A 17,059-nucleotide genomic window follows, 5' to 3' on the forward strand; every position below is an offset into this window, starting at 1 on the left:
TTACAGAGGCTTTCCTATAAGGAGATGTTAGGATTCATTCTAGACAGCCTGGACAGCCTGTCTACTTTCCCAAAATAAGCACTGGGAAGAAACAGCCTGTAAGGTGCCGAGGTATGTCTGTTTGTACACTCTTGTGCGTGTGTGTATAAGTGTGTGCGTGCATGTGTATGCATGTGTGTGTTCACATGTGTGCTTATGTGGGAGCACAGGCTCCCTTCCTACACTGGCGTACTTAGCAAAAAAGCACCTGGCTAAATCCAGAAACCTTCTGTCAAGTGTACAAGTCACATGTTACACATTCTGAAAGTTATTTGGGGGAGTGAATGAAACATTTTTTGAATGTCCATGAGGAAAAGGAAATGGAGGAGAAATAGCTCAAGACATAAATATCTATATCTGCCTCTAGCCTTTCTTAGGACGAGGCTGGAACAGGCAAGAGGGGAGCTACATGACTGCTGCACTTGGTTACTGTTCTTAAACTCCTTTAGGATGCCAGGCCAGCCAGACTGCTCCCACAGCTGTGGCTCTGCCTCTTCCCTGGTAGGCTGCACACCCTTGCTCTCTAGTATTTATGCAGCTTGTCTCACTGTGGCCGCTTTCTGACAGCCTCACATTGGAGGTCCCCATAATGTGGGTCCTCCGTGTCCACACCATTTCTTCTCAAGAAGACAGCCTAAGATCACTGTCATTTAAGTGATTTCACCAGTATGTACGCTGCCCCAGCTGAAGGTGCTATCCTCACTGCTAAGGCCATGGGCCAGCTCCGTGAAGCCCATCCATGGTAGACAGGTCCACACTTCAACTCCCTTCTAGGACATTTTCCTCATACCTTAACCACAGCTCCAGTGAGTCACTACATGATAGCTCACTCCCTATCTCCCTGTGTGAAGACAAGAGCTGACCTGCAGCCAAGTGGTAATTTTCCCTGGTGGGCATGACTCATTGGAAAGAGTGCCTCTGGGATATTAAAAGAGGGGGGAGGTTGGACTAAAACATTTGGGTTCCAAGCAAATTATATAGAAACAGAGCACAAATCAAGCTTTCCCCAAATAACAAGACAAGAAAAGAGTAGGGTTTGCAGTTAGCACAGTGCCCAGATGTTCCAGGAATGGATGAGATGTTTCAAAAACAATCCAATGAAACTTGGCTCAAACAGGTCAATTTGCTCATTGACATGTGAAGACATACTTATCTGCTAAGTTCCCATGTGCAAAGAACGTGCCTCATCATGCCAAGAGGCCCCGATTCCTGTTCCTATAGGAACATGGAGCAGAGAAGAAAGCAAGGTTGCCCATGGGCTCCCTTTCTAGAGCAGACTCTTTACAGCTCCTTGGAATAGTCTTTGGCTACAGGGTCACCACACTCATCCACCACCTTGGATGATATGGATGCTGATTTCACATTTAATATGGAAGTGTTATTATGGTTTGCTCTTAAATATTCCCCCTCAGCTCATGGGTTAGACTTGGTTACTAGGGATGGAGAAGCCTTCAGGTTTGAGCCTAGTGGGAAGAAATGAGGCATCTAATGTCTGCTCTAGGAAGGGATATCATGACCCTAATCCTTTCTTTCTTTTTGCTTCTTGGTCACCATGAAGTGAGCAGCTTTGCATCCACAACACAAGCCCAAAGGTAATGGAGCCGGTCAACCATTGAAACCCTTGCCCCTGAGCCAGAATAGACCTTAACTTGGGGAAATGGATCAGTAGGTAAAAGTGCTCACCATGCAAGCATGAGGACCTGAGTTTGGATCCTTAGAACCTATGAGAAGCCAGGCTTAGTAGCACATATGTCTGTACTGTAACCCACTGCTGCTGTGGAGCAATAGGAGGCAGAGACAGGAGAATCCCCAGAAATATGACGGCCAGCTCACCTGTTGCATCTAACAGCAAACAAGAGACTGTCTTATACAAGGTAGAAAGCAAAGACCAACACCCAAGGTTGGCCTCCACGTGTGTTCTATGGCACACACATCCCTGCACTGCACTCACACATAAGCCTGTGTGTACACACACACCTTCACACACACACACACACACACACACACACACACACACACACACACACACACACACACGAGTGGCGGGGGAGAGATGGAGAGAAAGATTAAAATGAACAAGAGCCCTTTAGTATTCTGCAGGTAAAATGAATAGAAAGTTTTCTCGGGAGTGCCCAGTAAGACACACTTAAAGGGCAAGCAGTATTATCACTCTATTAGTTTTTACTTGAATGTTGAGATACACTAACTTTAGGTCATTTAAGGCAAGAGAGCATCAAAAACTAGATTCATGCTAGGAAACTTCTGCCCATTCAAATGCTTTTCACTTTCCCAGAAAACCCAGAGTTTTATATACTATCTAAAGAGAAATATAAATGAAAACATCTGGCCTGATGTTTTAGGCCTGTGTAGCACGATCATTTTCCTGAACCATTCCTTTATGCATCATAGTTGTTACCGGGCACACCAGCTCCCCAAACATGTGGATATCTCATGGCAAAACAACCGTGTGCGATCAACTCTTCTGAGTGGTTTGAAGCATTCTGTCATCACAGGCTTCATCCCATGCTCTCCAGGTGATGCTAATGAAAATTACATTATGGATACTTTTCCTCTCACAATATTTTAAGCAAAGTAGATAGATACAGGGATGGCTCAGTGAGTAAAGGCCCTGGCCACCAAACCTGCCAACCTGAGTATGGGTCTCAGGGATTCCCACAGTGGAAGGAGAGAACTGATCTCTGGAAGACATCCTCCAACCTTCCTGTGCATTTGCAGCATGCACACCCATACAACAAATAAGTAAATGATTAGCTAATCAATTGAAAGGGTTTAAACCAAGATGCACACATTTTATCCATCAACGTGAAGGTGCGTTACCTGCTAAAATACGCCAGCATGGTCTCGTGGATTGGAATCACCTGGACCTTGCTGTTCATCTGCAGGTAAACCCACATGAGTAAGGTTTTCAGGAGATGGAACTCACTAAAGGTGAACAACCTGGTCAAAATGGACGATGGAGAAGACATGTCAGGACTGGGAGGGACAGGCCACTGGTAAGAAAAAGAAAAGAGTCTGGGGGTGAGACGAAGCTAGCCGGAGTCTGTAAGTGGCCTCAGACATGAGATGCTGAGTATCTTGTTCAGGGCGACTCAACTCAGCTGAGGGAGAACTAGGAACCAGATGCTGGGCCCTGAACTCTCTGTCACCGACCATGCTGTTACTAAAGTGATGTTCTCATTTGGTGAGCTCTCAATAAATGCTGTGTTCTCAAGTCATTACAGGTTTTAACTGTAATCCCATAGCACAGGCTTATGCCATTGAGAGAGATGCACCTGGCTTTGATAGCTGTTGAAGTTGGTCCTAGACTTGTTTTTATTTAACATTTCAATTTGTGTTCATTGTGGCTCTTTGCGTTACCTTGATTTTGATCAATTGCACACAGATATTAATTATATCTTAATAAGTCAGGCTATTCAGTCAGCCATTATCCGTCCTCGCCTGCTAAATTTTGCAGCCAAAGTGAGTTGTCTCATTGGCCTTACTGGACCTTGGCCTGGCTTGAAACTGAAATGAATAACTTATCTCAGGTCATGCCACTCTGGGCTCAGATCTCTGGGGTATGGCTGTGATCGCTCAGCTGTGAAAGGGCAAGCCTAGCCACTTCTCAAAATGTCAGTGGTGGAGACCTGAGAAGAGGACTCATTGTGTAAGCGTCCAGTTGTTGCTCTGTCACAGGGCAGCTTAGGAGGACACAAATTCATCATGGTTCTGGAGGTCAGAAGTACACAATGGAGTTCGCTGGGCTCTGATCATGCTGTGAACAGGATCGGTTAGTCCTTCCTGGAGGCTCTAGGGAGAATCTTTTTCCCCTTTGTGTCTTGGCACCTGGAAAGCTCTGTCATTCCCTGGCTTTGGCCGCTTCTTTGGCTGAGCCAGCAATGCAGCATCCTCTGACTCCTCTCTCTCTGACTCCTCCCTTTCACACATGGAAAGAGCCTTCCTGTGATACACTGGGCTGACTCCTATACCCCAGGGTAACCTCCAATTTTGAAGTCAGCTAATTAGAGGCCTTCATTCTACCTGCAACCCCAACTCACCTTTGTCATGTACTCTGATACAGTCACATGTTCTGGGGATTATGTGGGCATCCTTGAGCCATTACTGTGCTGACCACACACAGATAAAGTGCTCAGGACAGTGCCCGGCACATGACAATGTGCTCAGCAATGGCAGGTCTTATTCAAAGTGGCAGTGATGGTTGCAGAGCCCAAGCTGTGGCCACAGCAGCAAGAACCCACTATGCCACATGGTGTGATGACACACACACCTTTAGTCCCAGAACTTGGGAGGCAGAGGCAGGTGGATCTCTTTGATTTTGAGGTCAGCCTGATCTCCACGGTGAGCCAGGACAGTCAGAGTAACATAGTGGGGGGAAAAAAAGGCCACTGTAACCAAAGCCACTCCAGCCCTCTCTAAGGCCTCAGAATTCTGCTGGCTCAACTATCAAAGGGACTGTTTCAACACTTCTTAAACCCTGGTTATAAAATATGGCATAGACTCTTCATTCCCTACCTCAAGAGGTCATTGTAGGTGAAAACCAAGTTAAATCATGTCTCTAAAAGAGAATGCAAGTGCAACCCTCCCGCCTCACACACTATTTCTGGACACGGTATAATTGCTTCGTTCCTTTTATTTGTTTCCAGGCCACCTACAGATACACTGTCTTGAGTCTAGCCAGACAGATCCAAGTTGGTCACTGTCTGGGCCACAGCAGCAAGGCAGGAAAGGGAGGCACTTCTTAGAAGCAGATGCCACATCCCCATAGAGAATTTAGTCAGCTGGGTGGGGGGATCTGACTGTGTGGCTTCTAGAGTAGATGCTACATTTGTGGCCTTCAAGTCCAGAAAGTTTCTTGAGATCTTATTAAGGACAAGTCAGAAATAACAAGAGGGATGATCTAGGCTCCATCACTCAGATCCTGGCTTTTAGTAAGACATTTGCTGAAGTTGAGGTCTCTCCATTTAGGACAGCATCAGTCTCTAAGAGCATTTCCAGGCCTATCCAACCTGCAGCCCCGAATGCTTCATGGGCTCTAGAAGAGTGATGAGTGCAGACTGATATAAAATCATAAATTTATTGAAAAACATTGTGAGGTTATTTTGTTTTGTTTTATTTATTTATTCATTTATTTATTTTTTTAATTTCATTGCACACTCCTGGAACTTGAACATTGTAGATGACAATGCTGTCTCAATGTCAGCTGCCTGTGACATGGCTGCATTAGCCCCTGCAGGAAGTAACCACAAGGAGAACATTTGTACACACTTTTTAAATTAATCCAAGAGCTTTGGAGACTTCAATGCAGATGGAACTGAGTCTCCCATGATGTGCTTTGCATGTTCCCTGGTATTTGCTTGCAGCCTCCTCAGTGTAACTGATCCTCGTTCTTTAGGAGAAAATTGTTGTCATGCATAAGACACTGTCTTCTTAATCTATTTTTCAAGGAAAACGCTGCACATAAACAATAACCCTTCTTTCTGAACACTGACCTTGGAGAAAGCCACGCCCACATGAACGGGCTATGAACAAGGACATCCATTGCTGCTCTGTTTGTCATAGCAAAAATAAATAAATAAATAAATAAATAATAAAAAAAATAAAATGAAAGGCCTTTAGAAGAAGAATGAAGAAGAGATGGTTGTGGACTTGTTCCATAGAGTCCTGCACAGCACTCAGAATTAGAAAAATCTGATTAAATGCATCAGCCTGGGTCGGGAGGGAACACAATGCCTGGCTGTGAGTAGGTTGTGGTACCTCCCTACCACCATCAGGGTGCTGGTTTGCAAGACAAGATAATGCATTCTTTGTGGGTGTACAAGTGTGCAGATAGAGTTCACACACATGATTGGGGATGCCTACAGACATTCTCTTGTTTTTAGGAATGGAATAGCACTGAAGAAAAGAGGTGAGCTGCTTTGTTGGTAATATTTTGCTGTTATTGTTTGTCTTGGTTTGGTTTGGTTTTTGAGACAGGGTCCCACTATGTAGTTTTGGCTGGCCTAGAGCTTACTATATAGACAAGGCTGGCTTCAAACTCACAGAGATCTACCTGCCTCTGCTTCCTGAGTGCTAGGATTACAGATATGTGTGTCACTACTCCCAGCCTGATATTTTCTTATTTTCTTTCTTTCTTTTTGCTTTGTTTTGTTTTGTCTTTCAAGACAAAGTTTCTCTGTGTAGCCCTGGCTATTCTGGAACTCCCTCTGTAGATCAGGCTGGCCTTGAACTCAGAGATCTACCTGCCTTTGCTTCCTGAATACTGGGATTAAAGGTGTGCACCACCGCCACCCCCCAACAATTTATTTCTTAATTTATGATAAAATGTTACTATCTGTTCATTTAGAGAAGTGAACTGTTTTGTTTTCTATATAAAAACTTGTACAGTAAAATGGGCCAGAGAGATGTCTGGGCAGGTAAAGGTGCTTGTTACCAAGCCTGATGAGCTAATTTCTATCCCTGTGACCCACGGTAGAAGAAGAGAACTGATTCCCACAGGCCATCCTCTGACTCCATACATGTGCTGGGACATGTGTACACACACACACACACACACACACACACACACGCACGCACGCACGCACGCACGCACGCACGCACGCACACACACACACACACACACACGCACACACACACACACTTTTAATGATTTTATTGAAAAACAGATCAAAATTCTTATTGATCTTGACCATCATTAAAGGAACTGGTCTCATAGGTATACTAGGGTCTGGTGAGGGCCATGGCTCTGAGGTAGTTCTAACGTGGGTTCAAATCCAGCTCATTTGTGTGTGGGGTGGAGGAGGGAAACACAGCTTTGACTACCCTTCATTTCCCATGATCTCCATCTCCCAGGTGAAAACTGTAAATGAAAGGATTCAGCACACTGGGTTGCTGTGGTGCCGAACCCTCTGAATACCCACTTAGAGTGCTCTGTGTTTGACAGGTGCTCAATAATTGGTAGACATTGTTATGTTTGCCAGAGAAGGACTAGCTTCAGAAATTCCATGTGGGACAGCTCAGCATCACACACCCTGTCAGAGTGTGGGACAGGTATGACAAGGATGAGAGGGGTGTCCTTTTTTTCTTTACTTTAAACAATATTACATGTGTGTGTGCAAGCATGTGTGTGTGTGTGTGTGTGTGTGTGTGTGTGTGTGTGTGTGTGTGCATGGGTGCATGTGTGCCTGCATTTCATGGTATATATGAGTACAGATCACATATGTTCTGATATATGTAGAGACCAGAGAACAGCTCCGGGCACTCAGCTCTCACCGTCTACCTTGTTGAGGCAGTAGCTTCCTTGTTTCTACTGCTCTCTGTACCCCAGGCTAGCCCTTGAGCTTTTAGGCTTCCACCACCCATCTCATAGCAGGAGATTACAGATGTGTGCCTACCACATCCAGCTTTTTACTTGGGTTCTGGGGATGAACTCAGGTCATCAGGCTTGCACAGCAAACACTTTTTACCTACTAAGCCATCTCACCGTGTCTGTTTCTTCAGGGAACTCACAAGATTCTGAGCTTCCCTGGGTCACAGGTAGGAGGTAGGGGATATTGGAAGGCAGCTACGCTCACCCCTATACCGCCAATACAGATGAAGCAGAGGATCTTGAAAACATAGGGACTGGGCCCTCTGTTGCAGGGTACCCCCTTGTGCCGATGGGAACTGGACAGTCCCCAGGGCTTCCAGGAACACAGAACTTGGAATGAAGTTTTCATAAATTAGAGTTAGGAGAACAAGGGTCACCTGGTGGTGACCTCTACATGGAAAATGAACTGAGAACCACATTCTAGGCAAACAAATTAAGCCCAGAGGCCCAGGAGGCCAGGAAAACAGTGTATATTTGTATATAGTTTGCAAAATGGAAAGTCAAACCAAAAAGATGAGGTCAAGGTCAGAGAGAAAATTCTGGACAGCCCGGAGGTAAAAGCTTCTACTGAGAAAGGCTATTAATCCCCGTGCCTTTCTCACAGGCTGGGGGGCGGAGGGTGAAGTGACTGTGGGTAGCTAGCACGGTAGCTGAGTGGGGCCCAGGAATGCTCCATCCTTGGTTGTGTGTGTGTGTGTGGGGGGGGGGGGCGCGCACACGTGCTCACACGCTGCTCTGGGCTCACACAACTTCTCAGGACACATATCCCAGGCCTGGCTGACCTCTTTCTGGGAGGCTCACTTCCATGATAAATAGGAGAGGGTATCATGTTGGAGGCAGGATGTGGGCCCAAGAGCCAAAAGATGCCCTGTCCAGTTCCTCATCAGCTCTCTGCTCTAAGAGGCAGTGACTTGTATAGTGTCAGGTTGGGGGCACCGAAACGGCAAACAGGCAGTAAGTACGGCACCTGGTGAAAGTGCTGTGCTATTAGATGTGGAAAGTGGGGGTGCCAACCCTTCTCAACAAATGCCCTGACAAGAGACCCTCTGGTATGGTTACATTTATTTTTTAATTTCCTTTGTGTGTGTATGTATGTGTGTGTGTGTGTGTGTGTGTGTGTGTGTGTGTGTGTGTGTAGAGGGCAGAAATTGATGTTAAGTGTTTTCCTCAATCACTCTCTGCCTCATTTTCTGAGAGGGCCTCTTGCTGGCCTGGCACTTGCTGACTGAGCCAGGCTGAAGACTAGCGCGCTCCAGGGATCCATCTGACTTTGCCTTCCCAGCAAGGGATTGCAGATGGGAGCTGCTGAGGCCACTGAAGATGGAGATCAACTTAAGAGGAAGTGAGGAGTCTGGGCTGACTGAGTCTTTGTTCACTTCAGGCTGTGTGAGCTGAGGATGTAGGCTCTTAGGCAGCAAACCCTGGCCTATCTGCACAGGTGCCTCCTGCACCCAGCCAGAAGGACAGGAACCAGTTTCTACCTCACGTCTGCCAGGCTGGCAAGTCTAGACACTGGACACGTAATGCTCTGGAACTATTTTCTTGCCTGGTGGGCATGGTGTCAGGCCTGTGCCATCACCAATGTTCTGGTTGTGGTCAGATGTTTTCTTCCCTCTTTTTCAGTGAAATGTTACCAGTGTGCGACAGCTCAGCCTTTCCAACGGAGGGAGGGATGGTGTTATGTAATGTCTAAGGAAGCCATGTTTACACGTTCTTCAATTTCCTGACCTTTGCTCTGGTGGAGGCTGGAGTGAAGGGTGATGGATATGAGAGTGAGAAAAACCTAGGGAACCAGAGCAGAGTGTCTGGGGCCCACCAGTGCCCTGCTGCTCTTGATCTGGCTTCTGGGATCTTCTTGGATAATGGTGTCCCTCAATACCAGGACCCTGCCTTGCCGCCCTCCTTCCTCTGTTCATTTGAGGGCAGTGAGTGTCATTTGGTAAATCTAAATCATGGAATAGGTTAATCATCCTGCATGGAGCAACACAAACACTCATGGAGGCCAAGGGAGGCCAACCAAGGATAACAGGTGTCCTCTTCAGTCATCACTGTATGCCTTATTCCTTTGAGGCAGGGTTTCTCCCTAGTCCTAAAGTTTGCATTTTTCTTCTAGCCTGGCAACCAGCAAGCCCTTGAAATCCCACCCCCTGTCTCTACCACTCCCCAACCCTGGGGTTATGGGCATGCATGGGACCATGCTTTGTTTGTTATTGGGTGCTGGGATCTGAACTCAAGTCCTCATAATTGTACAAAAGGCACCTTTACTCTAGGAGCCATCTCTGTAACCCTACTATATAGAATTTCTAAAGTCAGGATATTTTCTACCACATAAACATGGCAAACATTTGTGTTTTTAATTTTACCACTAATATTTCTTTAAAGTAGAATATGATTTCCACCTATTAAAGTCACCTGATGGGTACGTGTCTCTAGAAAATGTCTGTGAGCACCAAGAGCCATCTAAAAGAAGTCCCAAAGAGACTTGATGTTCTAGTTGCCTTTCTGTTGCTGTGACGTAACACCATGACCAAGAGCAATTCAGGAAGGGAAAGGGCTTATTTCAGTTGACACTTCTAGGTCACAGTCCATCAGTGAGGCAAACTAAGACAGAAGCTCAAGCATGAACTAAAGCAGAAACCATGGAGGAACTCTGCTTATTCTCTCTCTCTCTCTCTCTCTCTCTCTCTCTCTCTCTCTCTCTCTCTCTCTCTCTCTTGTTCATGGCTAGCTAGCTTTCTTATACATCCCAGGTCCATTTGCCTAGGGATGGTACCACAGGGGCTGGGCACTCTCACATCAATCAAGACATTTGTCACAGACACATTTGCTAGTCTAATCAGTGCAGTTCCTCGGTTGAGGTTCCCTGTTCCCAGGTGACCCTAGGTCTTATCCAGTTGACAATAAAAACTAACCAGCACACTTGGCAACTGAATATAACATGTGGTCTTAAACTAAACCTTGAATTAGAGGGAGAGAAAATAATGTCACTAGGTCAGTGATATTCAAGTATCATGCCAATGGCAAGCTTCCTGAAGTAGATAACCACCTTGTCATTATATTTTTAAAAATTCTCTTTCTTGGGCTGGAGAGATGGCTCAGCGGTTAAGAGAACTGACTGCTCTTTCAGAGGTCCTCAGTTCAATTCCTGGCAACCACATTGTGGCTCACAACCACCTTGAATGAGATCTGGTGCCCTCTGCTGGCATGCAGGCAGAAGACTGTATACATAATAAATAAATAAATCTAAAAAAAAAAAACAAAAACAAACAAACAAAAAACAAAAATTTCTTTCTTAGGAAACCTTCCCAAACAGCACTTGGGGTGAAGGAGCACTTGTACATAGCTTATTCCTGTTCAGAGAAGTGTGTGTGTGTGTGTGTGTGTGTGTGTGTGTGTGTGTGTGTGTGTGTGTGTGTCCATGCAATATAATGCAAACAGAACAGGAGAACAGGGACAGAACACTAAGGTAGGTGACTCAGAGCAAAAGGTGTACCTGGGGACAACGATGGTCTGATTGAGCTTTTCTACTCTGTGATGGTATAAAAACCTTCCACATCCATAGGAATCAGGCTTCAAATCTTGATCTTTTCCTTGAAGAGTGATAAGTACTGTGTGATCCTTTCTTACAATGATGGGCAACCATACTGACTTGGCAGCCCTGTCAGCCAAGAGATCACAACAGTGAACAATGGACACCCTATGGCAGACTGTGAGGCCAGGGAAATTAGAGACATCCCAATGCATTTTCAACGTGGGTTGTGCTCAGCTTAAGATGAATGTAGTCCAGGTAAACTATTGCAAATTGAGGAGCCAATGTTCTTAGCACTATTCTTGTTTTCCTGAAGTTCCAAATAAAATATTTTTAAATGAGCAATTAAAAACAAACAGTCCTTTCATCTTGGCAATTTCATTTCTAGAAGTATAACATAAGGAAATAATCTGAGATGAAGAAAAATAGGCCCTGAAAGCCATTTAATGAGATGCAAATGTTGGTAAAACATCAGGAATCAGCTGAAAGTCAAGAACTGGCCCTGGCTCCATAAACAGCTGGAGATAGGAGGAGATGGAGCTTGGCAGGACAGGACAGAGATTTCAGGCAGGACGAAGCATGCAGAGAGTGTGAAGAAGGTCCCTGTATGGCTGTGTCAGGCCATGAGATGGTAGAACCAGATTTTGCTTGTAGAGATCAAAACCAGAAGCAAGATCCACATTAGAGGTGTCTCATTAGACTTTGCCATGGGCCATGAGATGATGGAGGCTTGGTCTTGGGATGGCACTGGCACTGAGGAGTGCTCACTTTGGAAACAGAGTTGGCCTCATGGTCAAGGTGAGGTCAAAGTGGTGTCCAGAGGACCCCCAAGGTTCTAATGTGTTCCCAGGACATTATGCCAGGACAGTGGTGTTCGGCAAGGGCATGGGGCTCTGAAAGGGCCAAGCAGGCAGTTGGATATCCAGGTTTAGAAATCTTCAGTAGAAGAGAAAGGACTAGAGATGAAATCTTGTTTGGGATGAAAGATTTTTCTTTTCTTTTTCTCCCTTTCCTTGTTTCCCATAATTAATATGAAAGAACGTTGTCAGAATTCTTTTTTTTTTTTTAAACAATTTAGGCAATTGTCATTTGCTTTTTTGACCTAGGCAGGTAAGAAAACAGCTGGCCCCAGCAGGTCCTTAACTAGAAGGAGCATAAAGGGCTTCCTTCTTCCTGACCCCACATGTAATAACCAGAGTTTTGGCTCCCATCCAAAGCCTGGTTGTTCAAGAAAGTGGGGAACTGGGAACTAAATGGCAAGAACACATAGATGTGGGTGTGGTCACTACTGGCACATCCCCCCCCCCCAACCACCCCATGCCTCTCCCCACACCCACCCTGGAGGCAGCACAACAGCTCTAACCTGGGAGACTGCAGCACCTTATGCAGCAGATGCTGAGGGATGTGTCGGAGGTGGATCTGTGTCCCCACCAGAGGTACCAAGTTTATTGCCAGCCACTTCTCACATGCGATGGTGAGCTGCTCTTCCTTGTACTGAGGAGGCAAAATAGGGAGGCACTGGATAAAGCATGCTTGGTTCTCAGCCCCCTCTTCTGGTGGGCGATGATATTGCATGCAGATGTGCCCAATTGTCATACAATCTTCTCTGTGGGTAGGCACGGGGTGGGGGTGGGGTGGGGGAGGTGGGTTTGGGGTATGGGGTAATGTTGGGAGTGTGGAGGGATGGGGTGGTGCAGGGTGTTCACAACCATCAGAGTATTAAACTCCACCGATTTAAATCACTAATATGAGGTCAACTCCCAGTTATCCCTGTGTCACCAATGGAGAAACTGAGGTCCCAAGGTGCCTTCTCTTTTTGTAACCACACATAGTAACTGACCCAGCTACTGCTCAGGCTGCCTGAGCTGAGGCTTGCATGCTGAAGACCCTGGGATGCCTTCAGTGACCAGTGGCAAGTCTGGGGAGCTCAGAGGCTGCTCTAGCAAACATTTTAGAAGCAAGAATTAAAAGGCAGGTCCTGCGGGGGAGGTGTCACACAGTTCCACCCTAGACACTATTGGCCACTGATAGCTGTTAGGAGAGAGACTTTTAAAATCTGTAACCCTTGGTAAGTCAACCAGGCTCCAAGAGCATAAGGACAGCACCAACAGTACTCTGTGGGTCTGAAGCAAACTAATAAACAGAGAACACTTTTTTTTTTTTTTTTTTTTTTTTTTGAGACAGGGTTTCTCTGTGTAGCTTTGGAGCCTATCCTGGTACTCACTGTGGAGACCAGGCTGGCCTTGAACTCACAGAGATCTGCCTGCCTCTGCCTCCCGAGTGCTGAGATAAAAGATGTGTGCCACCTACGCCCGGCAGAACACAAATCTTGGTTGTTACGGAAAAGGGAAGGATATGGGAGAAGATGGAGGATGGGGTTAATATGGTTAAAATAGGAGAAAGAGAGAGAGAGAGAGAGAGAGAGAGAGAGAGAGAGAGAGAGAGGAGAGACGGAGGGGGGAATATGGAAAAGGCTCCTAGAATCAGGGATCTTGAAAGGATCTTGGCAAACCTTGTATGTCCTTGGGACGTGAGTTTTTTCTGGGCTAAAGACTTGCTGAGAAATGGCAACCAGAATGCAAGGGTGTCACCAAGAGTGACTTTCTTGTACTGTGGAGTGACTCTGAGAAAAAGGTGGTTCTTTGACAGACACTAGGGTATTTCTTAGGTACAGCACCATGACATGCTGGCTATGTGGGAACTGTTGCCCTGAAACCTCATAGAGTGCCACTAGTCAATGAGTGGTCACTGCAGGGCAGGGGGTTGGAATTAGGAGGTAAGGCTTGGCAATCAGCACTGGCCTTCAGCAGTTAGTGCCCTGGGCAGTTGCATCCCTCCTCATGTCCATTGGCATCTGACAATGAGAGCTGCATCGCACATTACTGTTCCCAACATTGACACACTTTACTAGACCCAGGTGGGGCAAAAGCTCATGTCCCCATCTATATTCTAGAAGGTACTTGCTTCTCTGGTGAGAAAAGACATGCTAGAAACTGCTCTCAAATCCCAAGATTACGCCTTTTCAAACTATTTACTTGCTTATGCATTAAAATTTTTCTTGTTTTCTTTTTTTTTTTAACTTTCTGAAGTTAAGTATTTCTACTCTTGAGTTGGTGCTTTTGAGTAGACATATTGGAGTTAGGTCTCGTGGATGGCATCCAGGGTCTGGGTGCTCTTGAAGCCCTGGCTTCATACCCACATACCACATACCCAGGGCCCACATACCCCATCCAGCCATCCTCACCTTGCAGCCTGCCAAATAGAAGTTCTTGATGGTGCTCGGTGTGAGTCTGCTCAACATCATGTTGACACACCTGTGGGAAGAAAGCTGCTGGTAGTGATGATCCCATATGCTGTCAGATAAAGGGGGCGGGGGCAGAGACTTGTTCAATTCTAGGGTGGCAGCAGAAACCTCTCACTGGGAAAGCAAGCCTTGTTTTAGGGACTTGAAGAAAACCAGCAGGCCTGTTATAAGAGCTCTGTGCTAAGGAAGGGAGGAGAGGTCGGGAAGGAGTCCAGACTCTTCAGTAGGTAACGAGCAGCCTCTTCAGCAGAGAGTAGCACTGTGGCCTGGAGCAAGAGAAGCTTTGCTAAGATGGCCTTTGGGTGCCCTCTTACCCAAGGCATTTTCTTCCTGACATACTGCTAGGTGACCTCAAATGCTGTTCCTTTCTGTCCACAAACCGATTCCAACAGTAGCTTTCTGATGAATATCTCTGTTCTTTCTTATAACTGGGCCTGGTTTCCACTGATGAATTCCTCACCAAAATTCTATTTACTGATCATGAACCGAGTGCCTGACACTGGCCCAGGACTTTGACATACAAGGAACAAAGCTAATGGTCAATGGGAAGACACAAGCTGTTAAGTACACACTTAAACAGGTAATCATGTTGTTACAATTGACTAGGGGTTAGGACAGACATGTCCAAACTACAGCCCAACACATTTGTAGATGACATCATGTCTCAATGTCAAAAGGTTGGACATCCTTGGGCTAAAAGGCTAAAACCTTTAAGGTACCATGGGAATGCAGAAAATAGAGATTCTAATAGTGCTTAAATCCGAAAAGCAATCAGAAACTGAAAGGGTGGAATTTAGATCCTGAAACAGGATCTAAAGTAGGACAAAGTAGTGGCTGGGCAGGGATTGAGAGGCCAGTATCCCAAGAGAAGAAAAAGCATGTGGGAAGGCCTGTAGCAGGAGCATGTGCAGACTGTAAAGGAAAAGCAAGGATAACAGAGTTGACATGCAGAGAGAGACACAGGTGAAACTGAAGTGAGCATCACCCGGGCTCATTATCACCCTGTGGTTATCGTAAAATCAGTTGAGAATCACTTAAAGGCTAACCAGTGACTCTTGCATTTATTGATTCCATTTCTGTGTGTAGGTGTGTGAGGCCCAAGGCATGCATGTGGGATTCAGAGGACAACTTATAGGAGTCAGTTCCCTCCTTCCATCTTGGGGACACCTAGGGATCAAACTCAGGTTCTTGGGTTTGGTAGCATGCATCTTTATTCTTTGAGCCATCTCACTGGCCTGGCATATTCTAAACATATCTATCAATGAAGCCATAGTGACAGTGAGCAGGGGGCTCCCCTATCCCCAAGCCTATAGGGAACTGCTTTTACTGACTTCTATTTTGCTGTGGCACCTTTGCCAACATGAGAAGGAACAGAGACTCATTGTCCATTTTCTCTTTGGCTATTACTAAGGACACTGAAGATACCCACAACTGCTTTGTCTCTCCAAAGTGATTTTTAGGTAATTTTCATCTCCATTTCATGTCACTCATCAAGTTTCCCCTAGCCATAGCTGCTAGGACGTTCAGAGCTGAATGTGTGGTGGACCTATGCTATGGTAGACGAGTTCCAGTTTATCCATCTTTGCTTTTCTTACTCCCTAAAAAATAAAACTAAAAATAAATTAAGGTGTCCAGTTGTTGTTATTTCATGTACTAATTTTATAGCCTGTGCTAGAACAAGGTAAGAAATAACCAGTGAATGAATAAATAACCTGGCCATGACCAAGTTATCCTCCACCCTTGTGTTCTAATAGGGCCTCGCTGCTGCCAGGAGACTTGCTCCATCATGGGCTTGGCCTTGAGCACAGGAGAACCCTGTGCTGAGTAGATTCTAGGTCTATAGTAATCTTGTTATGAACTTAAGGGTCACAGCCCCAGTCCTGAGCCAGGTGCAGCTACCCAGCCTCAATAAGCCAATTAAAAGAACCGAATTAAAAGAAGAAAGCAGAAAAAGGAGATTTATTCTTGCTAAGAAATTCTGCTAATAAATAAATTTATTATTTATTTATGTGGGCATGTTGGGAAAGAGAGACAAGACACAGTGAGCCACACCACCCCAAGCATGTCTTTGAGGTCCTGAAGTGGATTAAAGTTTAACTAGAAGACCCCACCCACCACCGACCCATCACAGCCTGGGCCCAGTCTCATCCTGTATGGTTGCTTGAAAAGTTGTCACAACTGTGTGGAATCTTTTTCTGGGACCCTGGCTGGCAACTTTTCCTTTTCTCAGGATGGGATTCCTGGGGAAATTTTCACTTCTTTGTGGTCCATTGTTTCATTAGTCTGATAGATTACGAGACACATGTCTTTTTAGAATACCTTCATTTCTGCCAGGGTCTATTAAAACTCCCTACCTTCTGTTCTAACACCTCTGGTTCATAAGATTGCAAAGCCCATCAGTTCTCATATTCATGTCTCTTGGGGCTCTTTTCTCTCCAAACCTAGCTCACTCAGATCCTCTCTGCCTCCCAGCTTCACCTCAGTACCCAGCATCTCACAGTGCCCAAACCACACCACAGAGGGTTCCCGCTTAACCAGGCTTCATGCTTCAGGTCCCCTGCTCTACTGACTAAACCAAATGGAGGAAGCTGACCTCTGAGGTCCTGTATGACCTGGGCTCATCCTAAACTCCTTTCCCTTCCTGTTTTGTTCCAGACACTCCGAGCCATCCTGTGATGACAGCACTGATCTCAGCTGTGATCCCAGCCTAGGTACCAGTGCAGGCATCAGTGACAGAATCTATGCAACATCACCAGGTGACAAACGTGTGCACAGATCCCATCTGTGAAAGACCTCCAGG

At 45.8% G+C, this 17,059-nt stretch overlaps 1 protein-coding gene across 1 annotated transcript in view; it reads right to left on the reverse strand.

Annotated features, from left to right (window-relative positions):
- Btbd16 (BTB domain containing 16) overlaps positions 1-17,059 on the reverse strand; it is a 60,600-nt gene that overhangs the window by 11,912 nt on the left and 31,629 nt on the right. The window contains exons 8-10 of the mRNA XM_035441611.1: positions 14,200-14,269; positions 12,319-12,449; positions 2,878-2,997 (exon numbers count right to left, since the gene is read on the reverse strand). Coding sequence (XP_035297502.1) covers positions 2,878-2,997; positions 12,319-12,449; positions 14,200-14,269 — 321 coding nt within the window. The remainder of the gene's footprint in view (positions 1-2,877; positions 2,998-12,318; positions 12,450-14,199; positions 14,270-17,059) is intronic.

This window comes from Cricetulus griseus, chromosome 3 (genome assembly GCF_003668045.3).
Source record: "Cricetulus griseus strain 17A/GY chromosome 3, alternate assembly CriGri-PICRH-1.0, whole genome shotgun sequence".
Lineage (NCBI taxonomy): Eukaryota > Metazoa > Chordata > Mammalia > Rodentia > Cricetidae > Cricetulus > Cricetulus griseus.